General features: G+C 43.7%; 1 protein-coding gene across 1 annotated transcript; it reads left to right on the plus strand.

Moving 5' to 3' along the window:
- Positions 1-686: 686 nt before the first annotated feature.
- LOC147717131 (glucose-6-phosphatase catalytic subunit 1-like) lies at positions 687-11,524 on the plus strand. Its single transcript, XM_086924070.1, has 5 exons — positions 687-993; positions 5,889-5,998; positions 8,038-8,143; positions 9,484-9,599; positions 10,031-11,524. The coding sequence occupies exons 1-5, from the start codon at positions 764-766 to the stop codon at positions 10,540-10,542; spliced, it is 1,074 nt and encodes a 357-aa protein (XP_086780196.1). The 5' UTR covers positions 687-763; the 3' UTR covers positions 10,543-11,524.
- The last annotated feature ends 395 nt before the right edge of the window (positions 11,525-11,919 follow it).

Consider the following 11,919-nt stretch of genomic DNA (forward strand, 5'->3'; position numbering starts at 1 on the left):
GGTGCAAAGTTCTTTGGCTATCTGGGCAGAGAAACAAACTGCAGGCTAGAAGTGTGCGAAATTATTATTTTGCCTGAAAATTCTGATTAGGTGACAAACTGCACCACCTTACGAAGTTCACATTGCAGCTGGAAAGGTTCTCCCAAAAATATTTTTGCCGCAGGAATTTTCTGTGCTAAGAGCTTTTTCTATTACATGGAGATTTTCCTTAAATCAGTTGTTTTCCAAAACTTCCACACCTTTCGAAAACTTCACGAGGATTATAAAGTTTTAAAGAATACTTCATCAGGTTTTCAGTGGAAACTCAGCCTAACTTTGGTCACCTGTGCAATGACTCCCTTTCCTCGGCACCCTGTGATCGATAACATGCACTGGGAGTCCAAGGCCTGTGTATGGCAGGTGCTTTTACAGGTTATTTCTGAATCAATAAAAATGCCCTTCAGGTGAAACCCGAGAGACAAGGGGTTACTGCGCCACAGGTGCAGTGAGTGGTGAGCAGGTGTTTTTTTCACACAAGGTCGTCTTCGTACGTGTGCGCCACCTACGTCGATGTTCCAGCCTTTGGCTGTTTTCTTCATTCTGTTGAAAGTGTTTTTGGGTCCAAAGATCATTGGCCGTGACATCACTGAACGGCAAACAAGAGGTCTGGATGGTATAAAGGGAGCAGCAGAGCAGGAGCAGGAGCAGTGCTGGGTCAGCGGAGGCGACAGAGAGACATCGACAGAGCCCACATCAGCCCGAAAGGTCTAACTATAGCGCTAACATGGAGACCAGCATGGACCTCCTCCACGACTCCGGCGCCCAGATGGTGCAATACCTCCAGGTGAACTACAAGAGCTCCCAGGACTGGTTCATGTTCGTCTCCTTCGCCGCCGACCTCCGCAACACCTTCTTCGTCTTCTTCCCCATCTGGTTCCACCTGTGCGAGGCGGTGGGCATCAAGCTCATCTGGGTGGCCGTCATCGGAGACTGGCTCAACCTCGTCTTTAAATGGTGAGTCCTGGGTCCGCGGGATCATGGCGCTGTTAACTCATCCCAGTTCAGGGCTGGTGGAAGATGTTGGCTTCATAGACGGTTTGACCTTTCCCCCCTTCTTGCCTCATTGCCAGGATTGCCTGGCACCCCCAGATGAGTGGTTTCCTTCATTCCTAGGTGTGGCTGGCCCTTCCCAACTCTAATTAGGGACAGAACCCACTGAAAATATTTCATTCATGAAAGGTTCAAAATGTATTATATTATGGAGTCTATAGATATCTCAATCAGATACAGAGAATATTTTTTGGTTTATATTTTGAAATATCAACTACAGAAACATCATACTATCAAAATATCGTGGCCAAAATAAAGAAGATAAAAATATAGAGTTTAACTTTAGATGTATTATTCTTAACTCCACATCTACGTACCTTGATGCATATATCGTCAAGGTACACAGATGTGGAGTTCAGTAAAGTAAACCTAAAACCACTATATATGCATGTCTTGTTGAGTTTTTGGTCCTTGCCATTTTGACCATAATATTCAAGCATCATGATATCTTGAAATGAACATTATGATGGCATTCCATTTTGTGTAATTTTCCGTTGTTTCATACCACGTCACCATGAACAAAAGGCAGTCTACCTGCTACCGATTCTGACACCACATCTAGGTGAAATATGTTAACAGAGCACCGGCGATGGGGAAAATTGGCAGAATCAATACCAACCTGAAAGACTGAACATTTTGAGAATAATATGCATTGTGGATAAAATTCCACCACAGTCTTTTTGGAGTACTAAAGGTACCAGCATACATTGTCACAGAAGGATAACTGACTGGAGTGAGGGACTCGCATCCTGCAGCCAGGATGATGGGGAGGAATTCTGAATTGGGCTTATTTAAAGTTTAATACACTTTGTAGAAACATGTCGAACTCCAGGGTAGATTTGTTGAGCAAGGGTCCTCATGGTTCTGTTTCTGAGCCCTACTGAGAAGCACCACAAGTTACTTAAATGCAAAAACAGCAATGGTTTAAAATGTAAAACATATTTGTAGGTATTTACTTGCATGATAGAGAATTACTTTTGTACTCTGCTAAGAAATCATTTCACACCCACTATGAAAGATAGGAAGCAAATTACTCCCATTTTAAACCCCTGAGACTCCAGAGGTATTATAAGTTGTCACTAGACTTTTTCAGCTGTTTAAACATGACATTATTGGGGAATTAGAGTTTTTAGTGGCTCCTTGTGCATTGTTGAATATTGTACAGGTGTGTTTGTCTAAGTAAATGGTTGTGAAACATTGGCAACTGCAAGTAATCTAATGATCTTATTACACGATAAAGCAACAACTAACTGTTAAACTGACTAGACTTTGAAAGTAGGTGATGGGCTCATCATTCTTTAAGAGATTGCCATCTGATTGGATGTTAAAGGCTGGCTTTTAAGTAGAAATGTTTCTATAAATCCATCTTCTAAGAAGCAATTGTCCCATAAGGATATTAGAATATTTCTATTCTGAGGCATTTAAAGATCTGTACTGGAGTCCAAATTCAGCCCTTGGTTTGGAATTTTGCACGATAAGTTTGCTTGCACAATCAAGAAACATGTTATTGTCTTCTAAATTTTTGAAAAATTTAAATCAATTAAATCGATACCCGAAAGTCCTTTGAGGTAAAACAGAAAATAGACCACTTTTGAAATATAATAATTGAAAGTCATATTGTTATTTTTTCCAAATGCAAGGGACTTTAGTCATCTCTGTGTCTTTATTAAAAGTTGATCAAGACAATGCAACATACACCTAGGTTCACAGGGGAAAAATAATAAAGAGAAAGAAGTACCTTGTTCACTACTTTATTTAAACCTTAGGGGTACTGCAAACGACATATTATTGTGAAGGTTTTTCATTGCATCCAGGTTGGAGCTGACTTGCATTTTATGCTCTCGCAACAAGCCTCAAGCTGTTGGTCATTGGAAGTGAAAAATTGGAAAAATATGAAAATAGCCCAAAGTGTCTCTTGACCATGTGCACGGATCATCGATGAAAACTAAAAATTTGCATCCATCCCGCACAAATGTAAATTGTGGTGGGTATTTTTAGCATCTCGAATTACTACACTACTATAAAGTAGTATTGAAAGTGTAGTTGAAGCCCATCGCTTTATGGAGTAGAGTAGGCTGCAAAGTGGGCAGTTTACATGGGTCCAGAATCCCTTGAATCAGCCCAGTGGCACAAGTTACTGTAAAGGATTAATTGACCTCACAGCTTCATCAGAACGTCGACTTACATCTGGTTCACCTCATTGTTTCTGTAAATAGGACATGAGGAGTGTCCCTGTGAATAAATCAAGCCTCTCTCCAGTGCATTATGACAGTAGGATTGGCAGCTCAGCGCTTCTTCCCTTTGTGTCTTTATTGGTGGACCTGACATAGCCAGGCTGACTTCTGTGAAAAGGTTCTTTCCTTTCAGTGCTGCAATCTCAGCCTTTTACACACAGCCCTGCTCATATGCAAGATAGAAATCTCTGCTTGCTTGGACCAGGGTTCCCATGTGTCGTGGCCGTTGTAGGAAAGAGCTATTACTGTCTCACGGTATGTCAAGTCAAGTCAAGTCAAAGAATTTGTATAGCGCACTACATACCCAAAGGGTTTCAAGGCGCTTAGGAAGGGGGGGGGATTACTTGTCAAATATCCAAGTTTTAAGTTGCTTTCTGAATGCTAGGTGGTTCTGGGTAAGGCGAAGGTAAGCGGGGAGTGAGTTCCATGTTCTAGCAGCCAGGTATGAAAAGGATCTGCCTCCCATGGTGGTCTTGTTGATGCGAGGTACAGTGGCGAGGGCTTGGCTGGAAGAACGTAGTTGGCGGGAGGGGGTGTAGAAGGACAGTCGTGAGTTGAGGCATTCTGGACCGATGTCGTAGAGTGATTTGTGTGCGTGGGTAAGCAGTCTGAAAGTGATTCTCTTATTGACGGGAAGCCAGTGGAGGTCTTTAAGGTGGCCAGAGATGTGATCGTTGCGTGGGATGTCTAATATGAGTCTGGCTGAGGCGTTTTGGATTCGTTGGAGTTTCTTCTGGAGTTTTGCGGTAGTACCTGCGTAGAGGTTGTTTCCATAGTCCAGTCGGCTCGTGACCAGAGCGTGGGTGACTGTTTTCCTTGTGTCGGAGGGGATCCAGCGAAATGTTTTTTTGAGCATGCGAAGAATGTTGAAGCAGGAAGAGGATACGGCGCTGACTTGTCTGTTCATTGAAAGTGAAGAATCCAGGATGACGCCTAGGTTCCGTGCGTGGTCTGTCGGGATGGGTGCTTTTCCGAGGGCTTCCGGCCACCAGGAGTCGTCCCATGCAGATGGGGATGTACCTAGGATGAGGACTTCTGTTTTGTCTGAGTTCAGTTTCAGACGGCTTAGTTTCATCCATTCGGCAACTTCTTTCATTCCTTCGTGTAGGTTAGTTTTGGCGGTGCTGGGGTCATTGGTGAGAGAAAGGATCAGTTGCGTGTCATCCGCGTAGGAGATGATGTTGAGGTTGTTTTGGCGTGCGATGGCCGCGAGGGGGCTCATATATACGTTGAAGAGGGTGGGACTGAGTGAGGATCCTTGTGGTACGCCGCAGATGACTTCAGAGGCCTCTGACGTGAATGGTGGAAGACGGACTCTCTGGGTTCTTCCGGTGAGGAACGAGGTGATCCATTCAAGTGCTTTTCCTTGGATTCCGATGTTATTGAGGCGTTGTAACAGTGTTTTGTGGCAGACTGTGTCGAATGCTGCAGAGAGGTCAAGGAGGATGAGGGCGACGGTGTCTCCATTGTCCAGTAGAGTTCGAATGTCGTCTGTAGCTGCGATGAGGGTGGTCTCAGTGCTGTGTTTTGCTCGGAATCCGGATTGTGAGGGGTCGAGGGATTTGTTGGCTTTGAGGAAGGCGGCGAGCTGGTTGTTGACAGCTTTCTCGATGACTTTGGCCGGGAATGGTAGGAGCGAGATGGGGCGGTAGTTTTTGAGTTCGGTGGGGTCCGCTGTGGGTTTTTTCAGAAGGGCGGTGAGTTCAGCGTGTTTCCAGTCTTCCGGAAAGGTGGCGGAGTTGAAGGAGCAGTTGATGACGTCTCGGAGGTGCGGTGCTATGACGGAGTCTGCTTTGTTGAAGATGTGGTGAGGACATGGGTCTGTGGGAGATCCTGAGTGGATGGAGTTCATCAGGCGGATGGTGTCTTCAGTGGAGATTGGGTTCCAATCGTTAAGGGTGTTCGCCGGGGGAGGATGATCAGCAACTGGTAGGGTGGGTTGGTTTCCGGGTTGGTTGTCAAAGCTGTTGTGGATGTCTGCAATCTTGTTGTGGAAAAATGAGGCTAGGGAGTCGCAGAGGGTTTGAGAGGGGGTGATGTCGTTGGAGTTGGCCGAGGGATTGGAAAATTCCTTGACGATGTTGAAAAGTTCCTTGCTGTTGTGAGCGTTGTTGTCAAGTCGATCCTTGAATGCTGTTTTCTTGGCTTTTCGGATTAGTTGGTGGTGAATGCGGGTGGCGTTTTTGAAGGCGTCCTTGGTGCTGGTGGTTGGGTCTTTTTTCCAGGTCTTTTCAAGGGTGCGGCAGAGTTTCTTGGATTTCTTGAGATCCTTGTTGAACCAAGAGGCCTTCTTGTTGCCAGGTTTGTTTTGACGTTTTTTCAGTGGCGCTAGGGTGTCGGCGGTTTTGGATAGCCAAACTGTCCGTCTCCTGCAAACACCTTCTGTTTAATGGGAGCTTCTGGAAGTCAGTGGGTGCTCAAAGTTGGAGCAAGAAAAAAAATCACTGTATGGGAATCTCAACCGATTTAGTTATCTCATTAGCTAATAGCTGTGTGCATCACAGCTGAAACTGTTGTTTGACTTTAGTCTCTGTCTCCCATTAATCCCTCAATTTAAATTTGCAGGATCCTGTTTGGGCAGAGACCGTACTGGTGGGTCCACGACACCGATTATTACAACAACACGTCAGCGCCGGTCATCGAGCAGTACCCAGTCACCTGCGAGACCGGTCCAGGTAAGCACCCGAGTTCCTATGAAAAAAGTATGATTTGTATGTAGTCTCTAATCTTTTAGATAACCACTGATCTACAGAGAAAAGGAACCAGGCTTTTGGAAAATCTTAATTTGAAAAATTGTTAGGGCTGGACTAGACTACTTTATGTAACAAGAGACCCCCACTTGCTTATAAATTTTGATTTTTTCTCACACAGCAAGCTGTGTTCACATGTATTATTTAGTTATCATCCATTATAATTGAATACAAATGTTGCAACTACTTTGTTAAATGTCTCCTCATCAGAAGTCAACTAAACGTCCTGAAACACTTGCACGATTGCTTATTCACTTGAGTCAAAGATTACGTATTCGTTACCTGAAACACTGCTTGAAGTGTGGGATTCCAATAAATAAGTTCGGCCACACAGGAAAATAATGATTGAGGGCCCGATTCACAGAACTAACTTAAGACAAAATCCTAAACTTACTACTTTTGGTATTCACAGAAGTTAGGATTTTGTCTTAAGTTTGTCTTAAGACAGACTTAAGACAGACTTAAGACAAAATCCTAACTTAAGTCTGTCTTAAGTCTGTCTTAAGACAAACTTAAGACAAAATCCTAACTTCTGTGAATACCAAAAGTAGTAAGTTTAGGATTTTGTCTTAAGTTAGTTCTGTGAATCGGGCCCAGTGACGTAGCCTAGGGATCCTCTATTTCCAAAAATGTACTGTCCAACTCCAAAGTGCAACTATAATCCTTAACCACCACTAGCGCACGAATATCCCTGGGATTGAATCTCAGAAATATCTACTGCTCCAGCCCCTTCCAGACCGCTAAGTCACTCATTAACGCTGTGGTCATGACTATGCATGACTACTATACATTCTTGCTAAACAGCTTCTCACAGTACTCAAAGTCTTCTATCAATCAACTTTCCTGTCCTCAAACTGGGTCGACACACAAACCCACCGCTTCCTAACTGGCTGGTTTACTGCCTATAAAAACTACTTACTTCGGTTATCCACAAGACTTTCCCTCAGTAACTCACTTAACACCTTACCACCTCTCCTCCTCTGAGGCCAACCAAGCACAATTTTCCAGTGGAACCATGGCCATCTTGTCCCTTTTTCTGATTTATATCCATCAGTCCAGACTAGGTCTTCCTCTGGCATGCATTCTCTGGTAATGAGCGTGTAGTCTTCACCTTCCTGAGTTCTAGAGTGCCCTCAAAGCTCACCTGCTCTCTCTTAAGTGTCAATAGGGCTGACAATCAGCTGTCCGGACACAACCCATGCCTGTTAACTTCGATCCCAAAAAGCCATGCATTTCCATATAAATGTGGGTTATTTGTAAAAATGAACTGGTGGCAAACAATTAGATGCTGTTTTTACTGTCTCCCACCTATCATGGCTCTACAATACCCTAAAATGCACCCACCTAAGCTGCTGATGTCTTTACTTACAACATGAGTTGGTCTGTGCAACGTTTGGGTTAGAAAAGTGAAGACCCCTAATAAATACTCAAATTCTCTAGGATGAGTGTGAGCTGTATTTCACTGTGTTATTATTATGTCAGTCAGAAATTAAAGCAAAAAAATTAAATTGTACCATTGTGACCCGATTAATTGTGCCCCTGAAGAGTTTGCGCGCCCTTGTGGGCACCCTTACAAAAAATGCACTGGAGGCCCAATTTAAGCACAATGTGCATATTTCTGTCAGAATTTGGCCTGGATTTTACTAATCCATGTCTGGGTAAGTCCAGTCCCATTAATAAATCAAGATAGACACTGGAGCACCTAGTACAGGTAGCAAAGGAAAAGAAGTATGCATACTCAAAGCAGGATCAGCAGCCCAGAGAGATCTGGCTTTAAGCTTGACCAGCTGATGGTGGGGTTCCAGCCTCTCATTGTTTCCCGTAAATTAATGAAGGAACTTCAGTGTAGCTCCTGTGTGACATATGCCAGAATTCAGTGGTCTTGCTATGATCCTGGATCACAAGGATCACATCACCACCCAATGGACCTGGTATTTATAGCATGTTCTGTTTCATTTCCACAGGAAGTCCCTCTGGCCACGCCATGGGAGCCGCTGGAGTTTACTACGTGATGGTGACTTCGCTTCTGTCCATCATGCTGAAGAAGAACCCACCCACGTTCAAGAACTGGTGAGTGATGAAGAGCAAGCGAGGTGGCACGTGGAGCATCTAAAGGGGGTACTTTGTGACTGCAGAGTTCATTAGGGTGACAAAGAGCAGCTAAAGAGATATCACACTGACTTGTCTTTACATTTAGTCCATATCACACTGACTATGTCAAAGTCTTGTCTTTACATTTAGTCTAAATACCTTCTACAGAGCAAATAATTTTGGGACTAAAATTCTCTTTATGCTTTCTCAAATTCAGGCCCCAATCACTCGCTTTGGGGCCATTTTAATCTAGAGCCATTCATCCCCACGAGTAACATAAGTCAATCATTGATTTTTTTTTCTCATTATATGCGTTTTTCCCATCCTGTGTAGGCAGAATATCTCTTATTTAGCTTATTGGTCGGTGGAAAATCTGTTCTCTTGATTGAACAAATGAAGACCTACTGTTTTCAGAGGTGTCCTGCCCATGACAAGTGGAGACATTGTCTTGTAGACCAGTGATGACAACAAGAGTGGACAACTTCTTGAACAGAAAGGCAGAGAGAAAGGGAGACCATCATTTGGCTGACTGAGCGAGCCATGCGGTCTGATGTTAGCAAAGACCCTTTGATGTTATTCATGTAACCATGCGCTTTATTAATCCTCTTCCATTCCATTTTTCCTCCTCCCACTACAGCATAAAGCATGGGACGGTAGTTAAGCGCACTTCAGGCAACGGCTATGAGAGACTACATTCTTCCATTTTTCAAGAAGTAGTAACGCACCAATAGTAGTTCCTTTCAATGTAAGGGATACAATGACATAGTGTATGTTTTAAAACTCCCCCCCCCCCAAAAAATACAAAACAAGCAATTACTAAGTCAAAGGAAAGCAGCCAGCACTTGAGCTACTGGCTTTGCCAGTGTTTGTTCTTTATTACCTCCTCCTAAAGTACTGGCAATCAAGTTGCTTGTGCTTAGGCAAAGATAAGTCATTTTCTTAAATGTAAACAATTCACATGCTTGTGTGTACAGGACTTTAGAGTAAAGCCTGGATTCCTGCAGAGATTGCTCACTCTGAGGATAAAAACACAGAATCACATGGAATGTTGCTAAAGGGATTGTCCTACCCTGTGGTATATTTCTTTCCTGGGCGTATTCCCTGTTGATACCCCAAATACACCTGTAATGAGGTTCTCAACAGCTGCTGGCAAACATGGACATGAGGGGCTTCTCCTGCTGCCTTTGCAATCCTTAATGCAAGTTTGAACCTTCTCTACCCCAACTACCCATGTGCTAGTTTATATTCTGTTTGTAAAATTCTGATTACTACATTGCCTAGTTCCCTTTAACTTAATGTTTTCCCTTCTTGTGTTCCAGGTGTCTCCGCAGTGCGGTCTGGACAGGATTCTGGGTGGTGCAGATCTGTGTTTGCTTGTCCAGGATATTCCTTGCGGCTCACTTTCCTCACCAAGTGATCACCGGAGTCATTTCAGGTTAGTATTATGAATGTTCCTGTTCTGCCTTACCTTGGTATACTGGGGTACCACTAATCAGCGTAAGCAGGAGCAAGCAGTGGTGTGAATAGTTTCGCTTGGAATAGCAAACACTATTCCGAAATGCCTTTAGAGATCATAATAATAATCAGGCTGATATGTGTTTGTAAGATGGGACAGTTGTGGACAGGCACCAAGCTGAAGAGATCCATGATATTCTATGTACAAGCTCTTTGGTGTAACTTATTGTGTTACTCAATAGTCTTATGAAGTCTGATTTTTATGATCCTTGGGATTCATTCTGGTCTATGTGCTAATGTTATTTTTGCTTTTGGTTATGTTGAGCAAGTGTCCTTCTCTGAGTCTTGGCATTTTCCATAATTATCGTTAAAAATATTCATACCATTTGTTCTTTTCTTTTGCGTTTACAGGGATGGCCGTTGCTGAAGCTTTCCACCACATCCCTTCCATCTACAAGACAAGCTTGAAGAAATACCTCTCCACCACCCTCTTCCTCTTCGTCTTCGCCCTGGGATTCTACCTCATTCTGAAAGCCCTGGGAGTAGACCTTCTCTGGACACTGGAGAAAGCCAAGCGCTGGTGCTCCAAGCCCGAGTGGATCCACATCGACACCACCCCCTTCGCTGGCCTGCTCAGGAACCTGGGGATCTTCTGCGGCCTGGGGCTGGCTCTCAACTCACGCATGTACCAGGAGAGCTGCCAAGGGAAGCAAGGGGCACAGGTCACTTTCCGTCTGTACTGCATCGTCTCCTCTCTCATCGTCCTCCACCTCTTCGACTCCTTCAAACCACCGACCAAGATTGAGTTGCTGTTCTACGTGTTGTCGTTCTGTAAGAGTGCAACTGTGCCTCTTGTTGTCGTTGGAATCATTCCTTACTGTGTGTCACAGGCTCTGAGCCACCAGGACAAGAAAGCTTTATAGGAGGACGCCTGAAATGTCTACTGTGTAAGACAATGCGTATCACTCCAGCTGAGGTCCAACACTCGGGGACTCACCGGTACAGGGAAGAAATCCTCTCCTTTGTGCCTGATTGCAGTGTGTGCTGCAGGTTGTAGAGAATGTATGGTGTTGCGTGCTGTCCAGCACTGGGGCCTTTCTCAGGCAGTGCCAGAAAGATCTGGGAGCACAGAATCTCTACACTTCACATCATGAGGTTGAAATTTCAAAAGCTGCTGAAGTCTGAAAAAGTGCCAAAGATACAGACACAAGGTTTGGCAAGATTGAAGAATTCAGCCTGAGGACATGAAATATAAACAATTTAATCTTCTCCATAAAGCTGTCACCATTCATACAATTTACAGACTTATGAGCTGGTGAAAATCCAGCAGCCCCTAGTGAGGAGAGAGAGAAACATTATAACATTGAGCTCATGAGGAAGTGCTACCCAATAAAGCATGGCCCCCACTTCCTGCTTCATGGAGGCGCGTTTATCATATTCAGCTGAGCGCAGAATCCCAGAATGACTTCTGATTGGAAGGAACGATTGGGAATAAAGGTTTGTCCAATGAGCAAATAAACAAATCGATCAACCAGGTCTAAACCACGAGTTAAATCCTAGCTCCAGCGGTTGTTGATGAGGTGGTCCAAATATTACCTTACATGGGCACCTGCTGGGCTGAGTGGGACGTTGTTCAAGTCAGTGATACTACAAATACCTCCCACTGGTGGAACTCTGCATCTGTTTGGTGACTTGAGGGATTCAAGGATAATCCAAGGATTATGAATTTGGTTCATTTTAGTCTGTATTTTTTCAAATATTTATTTTGCCTTATAAAGGATGTGGACTGCGAACATTGTGAATCTGTAAAGCCGCAATGGATATTGTACAGAAGGTGCTGTATTTACAGCATTTGAATTAACTTATCAAGGCATGATATTTTTCCTAATAAAAACATGAAAATCATGCTCTCTCTTATTTAAAGGCTCGGCATCTGAAACATAAGAAGTGTTATCCCTCCATTCCTAATTACTCAAGTCTCATCGTGAAAGTTAGTTCTGACTGGCCAACAGTCACATTGACATGAATCTGATTCGTTGTAATTGGCGTGATGTGATTAGTTGAGAGGTAAAAAGTGTTGTGAACATATTTCATCATCAGTCCGTCTAAGTCACCCTCTTGCAATACACATCCTTTGTTTCTTCTCAAAATGTATTTTGTGGTTTGCCGCTGATGTGTCTGACTCCTGACATTCCTTGCTTAGGCACAGATTTCATTAGCTCATGCTTTGCAATTCCTTATAAATAAATCAAATATAATAGATCTAAAGGGAGAAGTTAAAGAGTATAGCCATAGAAAAC

The sequence above is a fragment of the Lissotriton vulgaris genome, chromosome 5, assembly GCF_964263255.1.
Source record: "Lissotriton vulgaris chromosome 5, aLisVul1.2, whole genome shotgun sequence".
NCBI lineage: Eukaryota > Metazoa > Chordata > Amphibia > Caudata > Salamandridae > Lissotriton > Lissotriton vulgaris.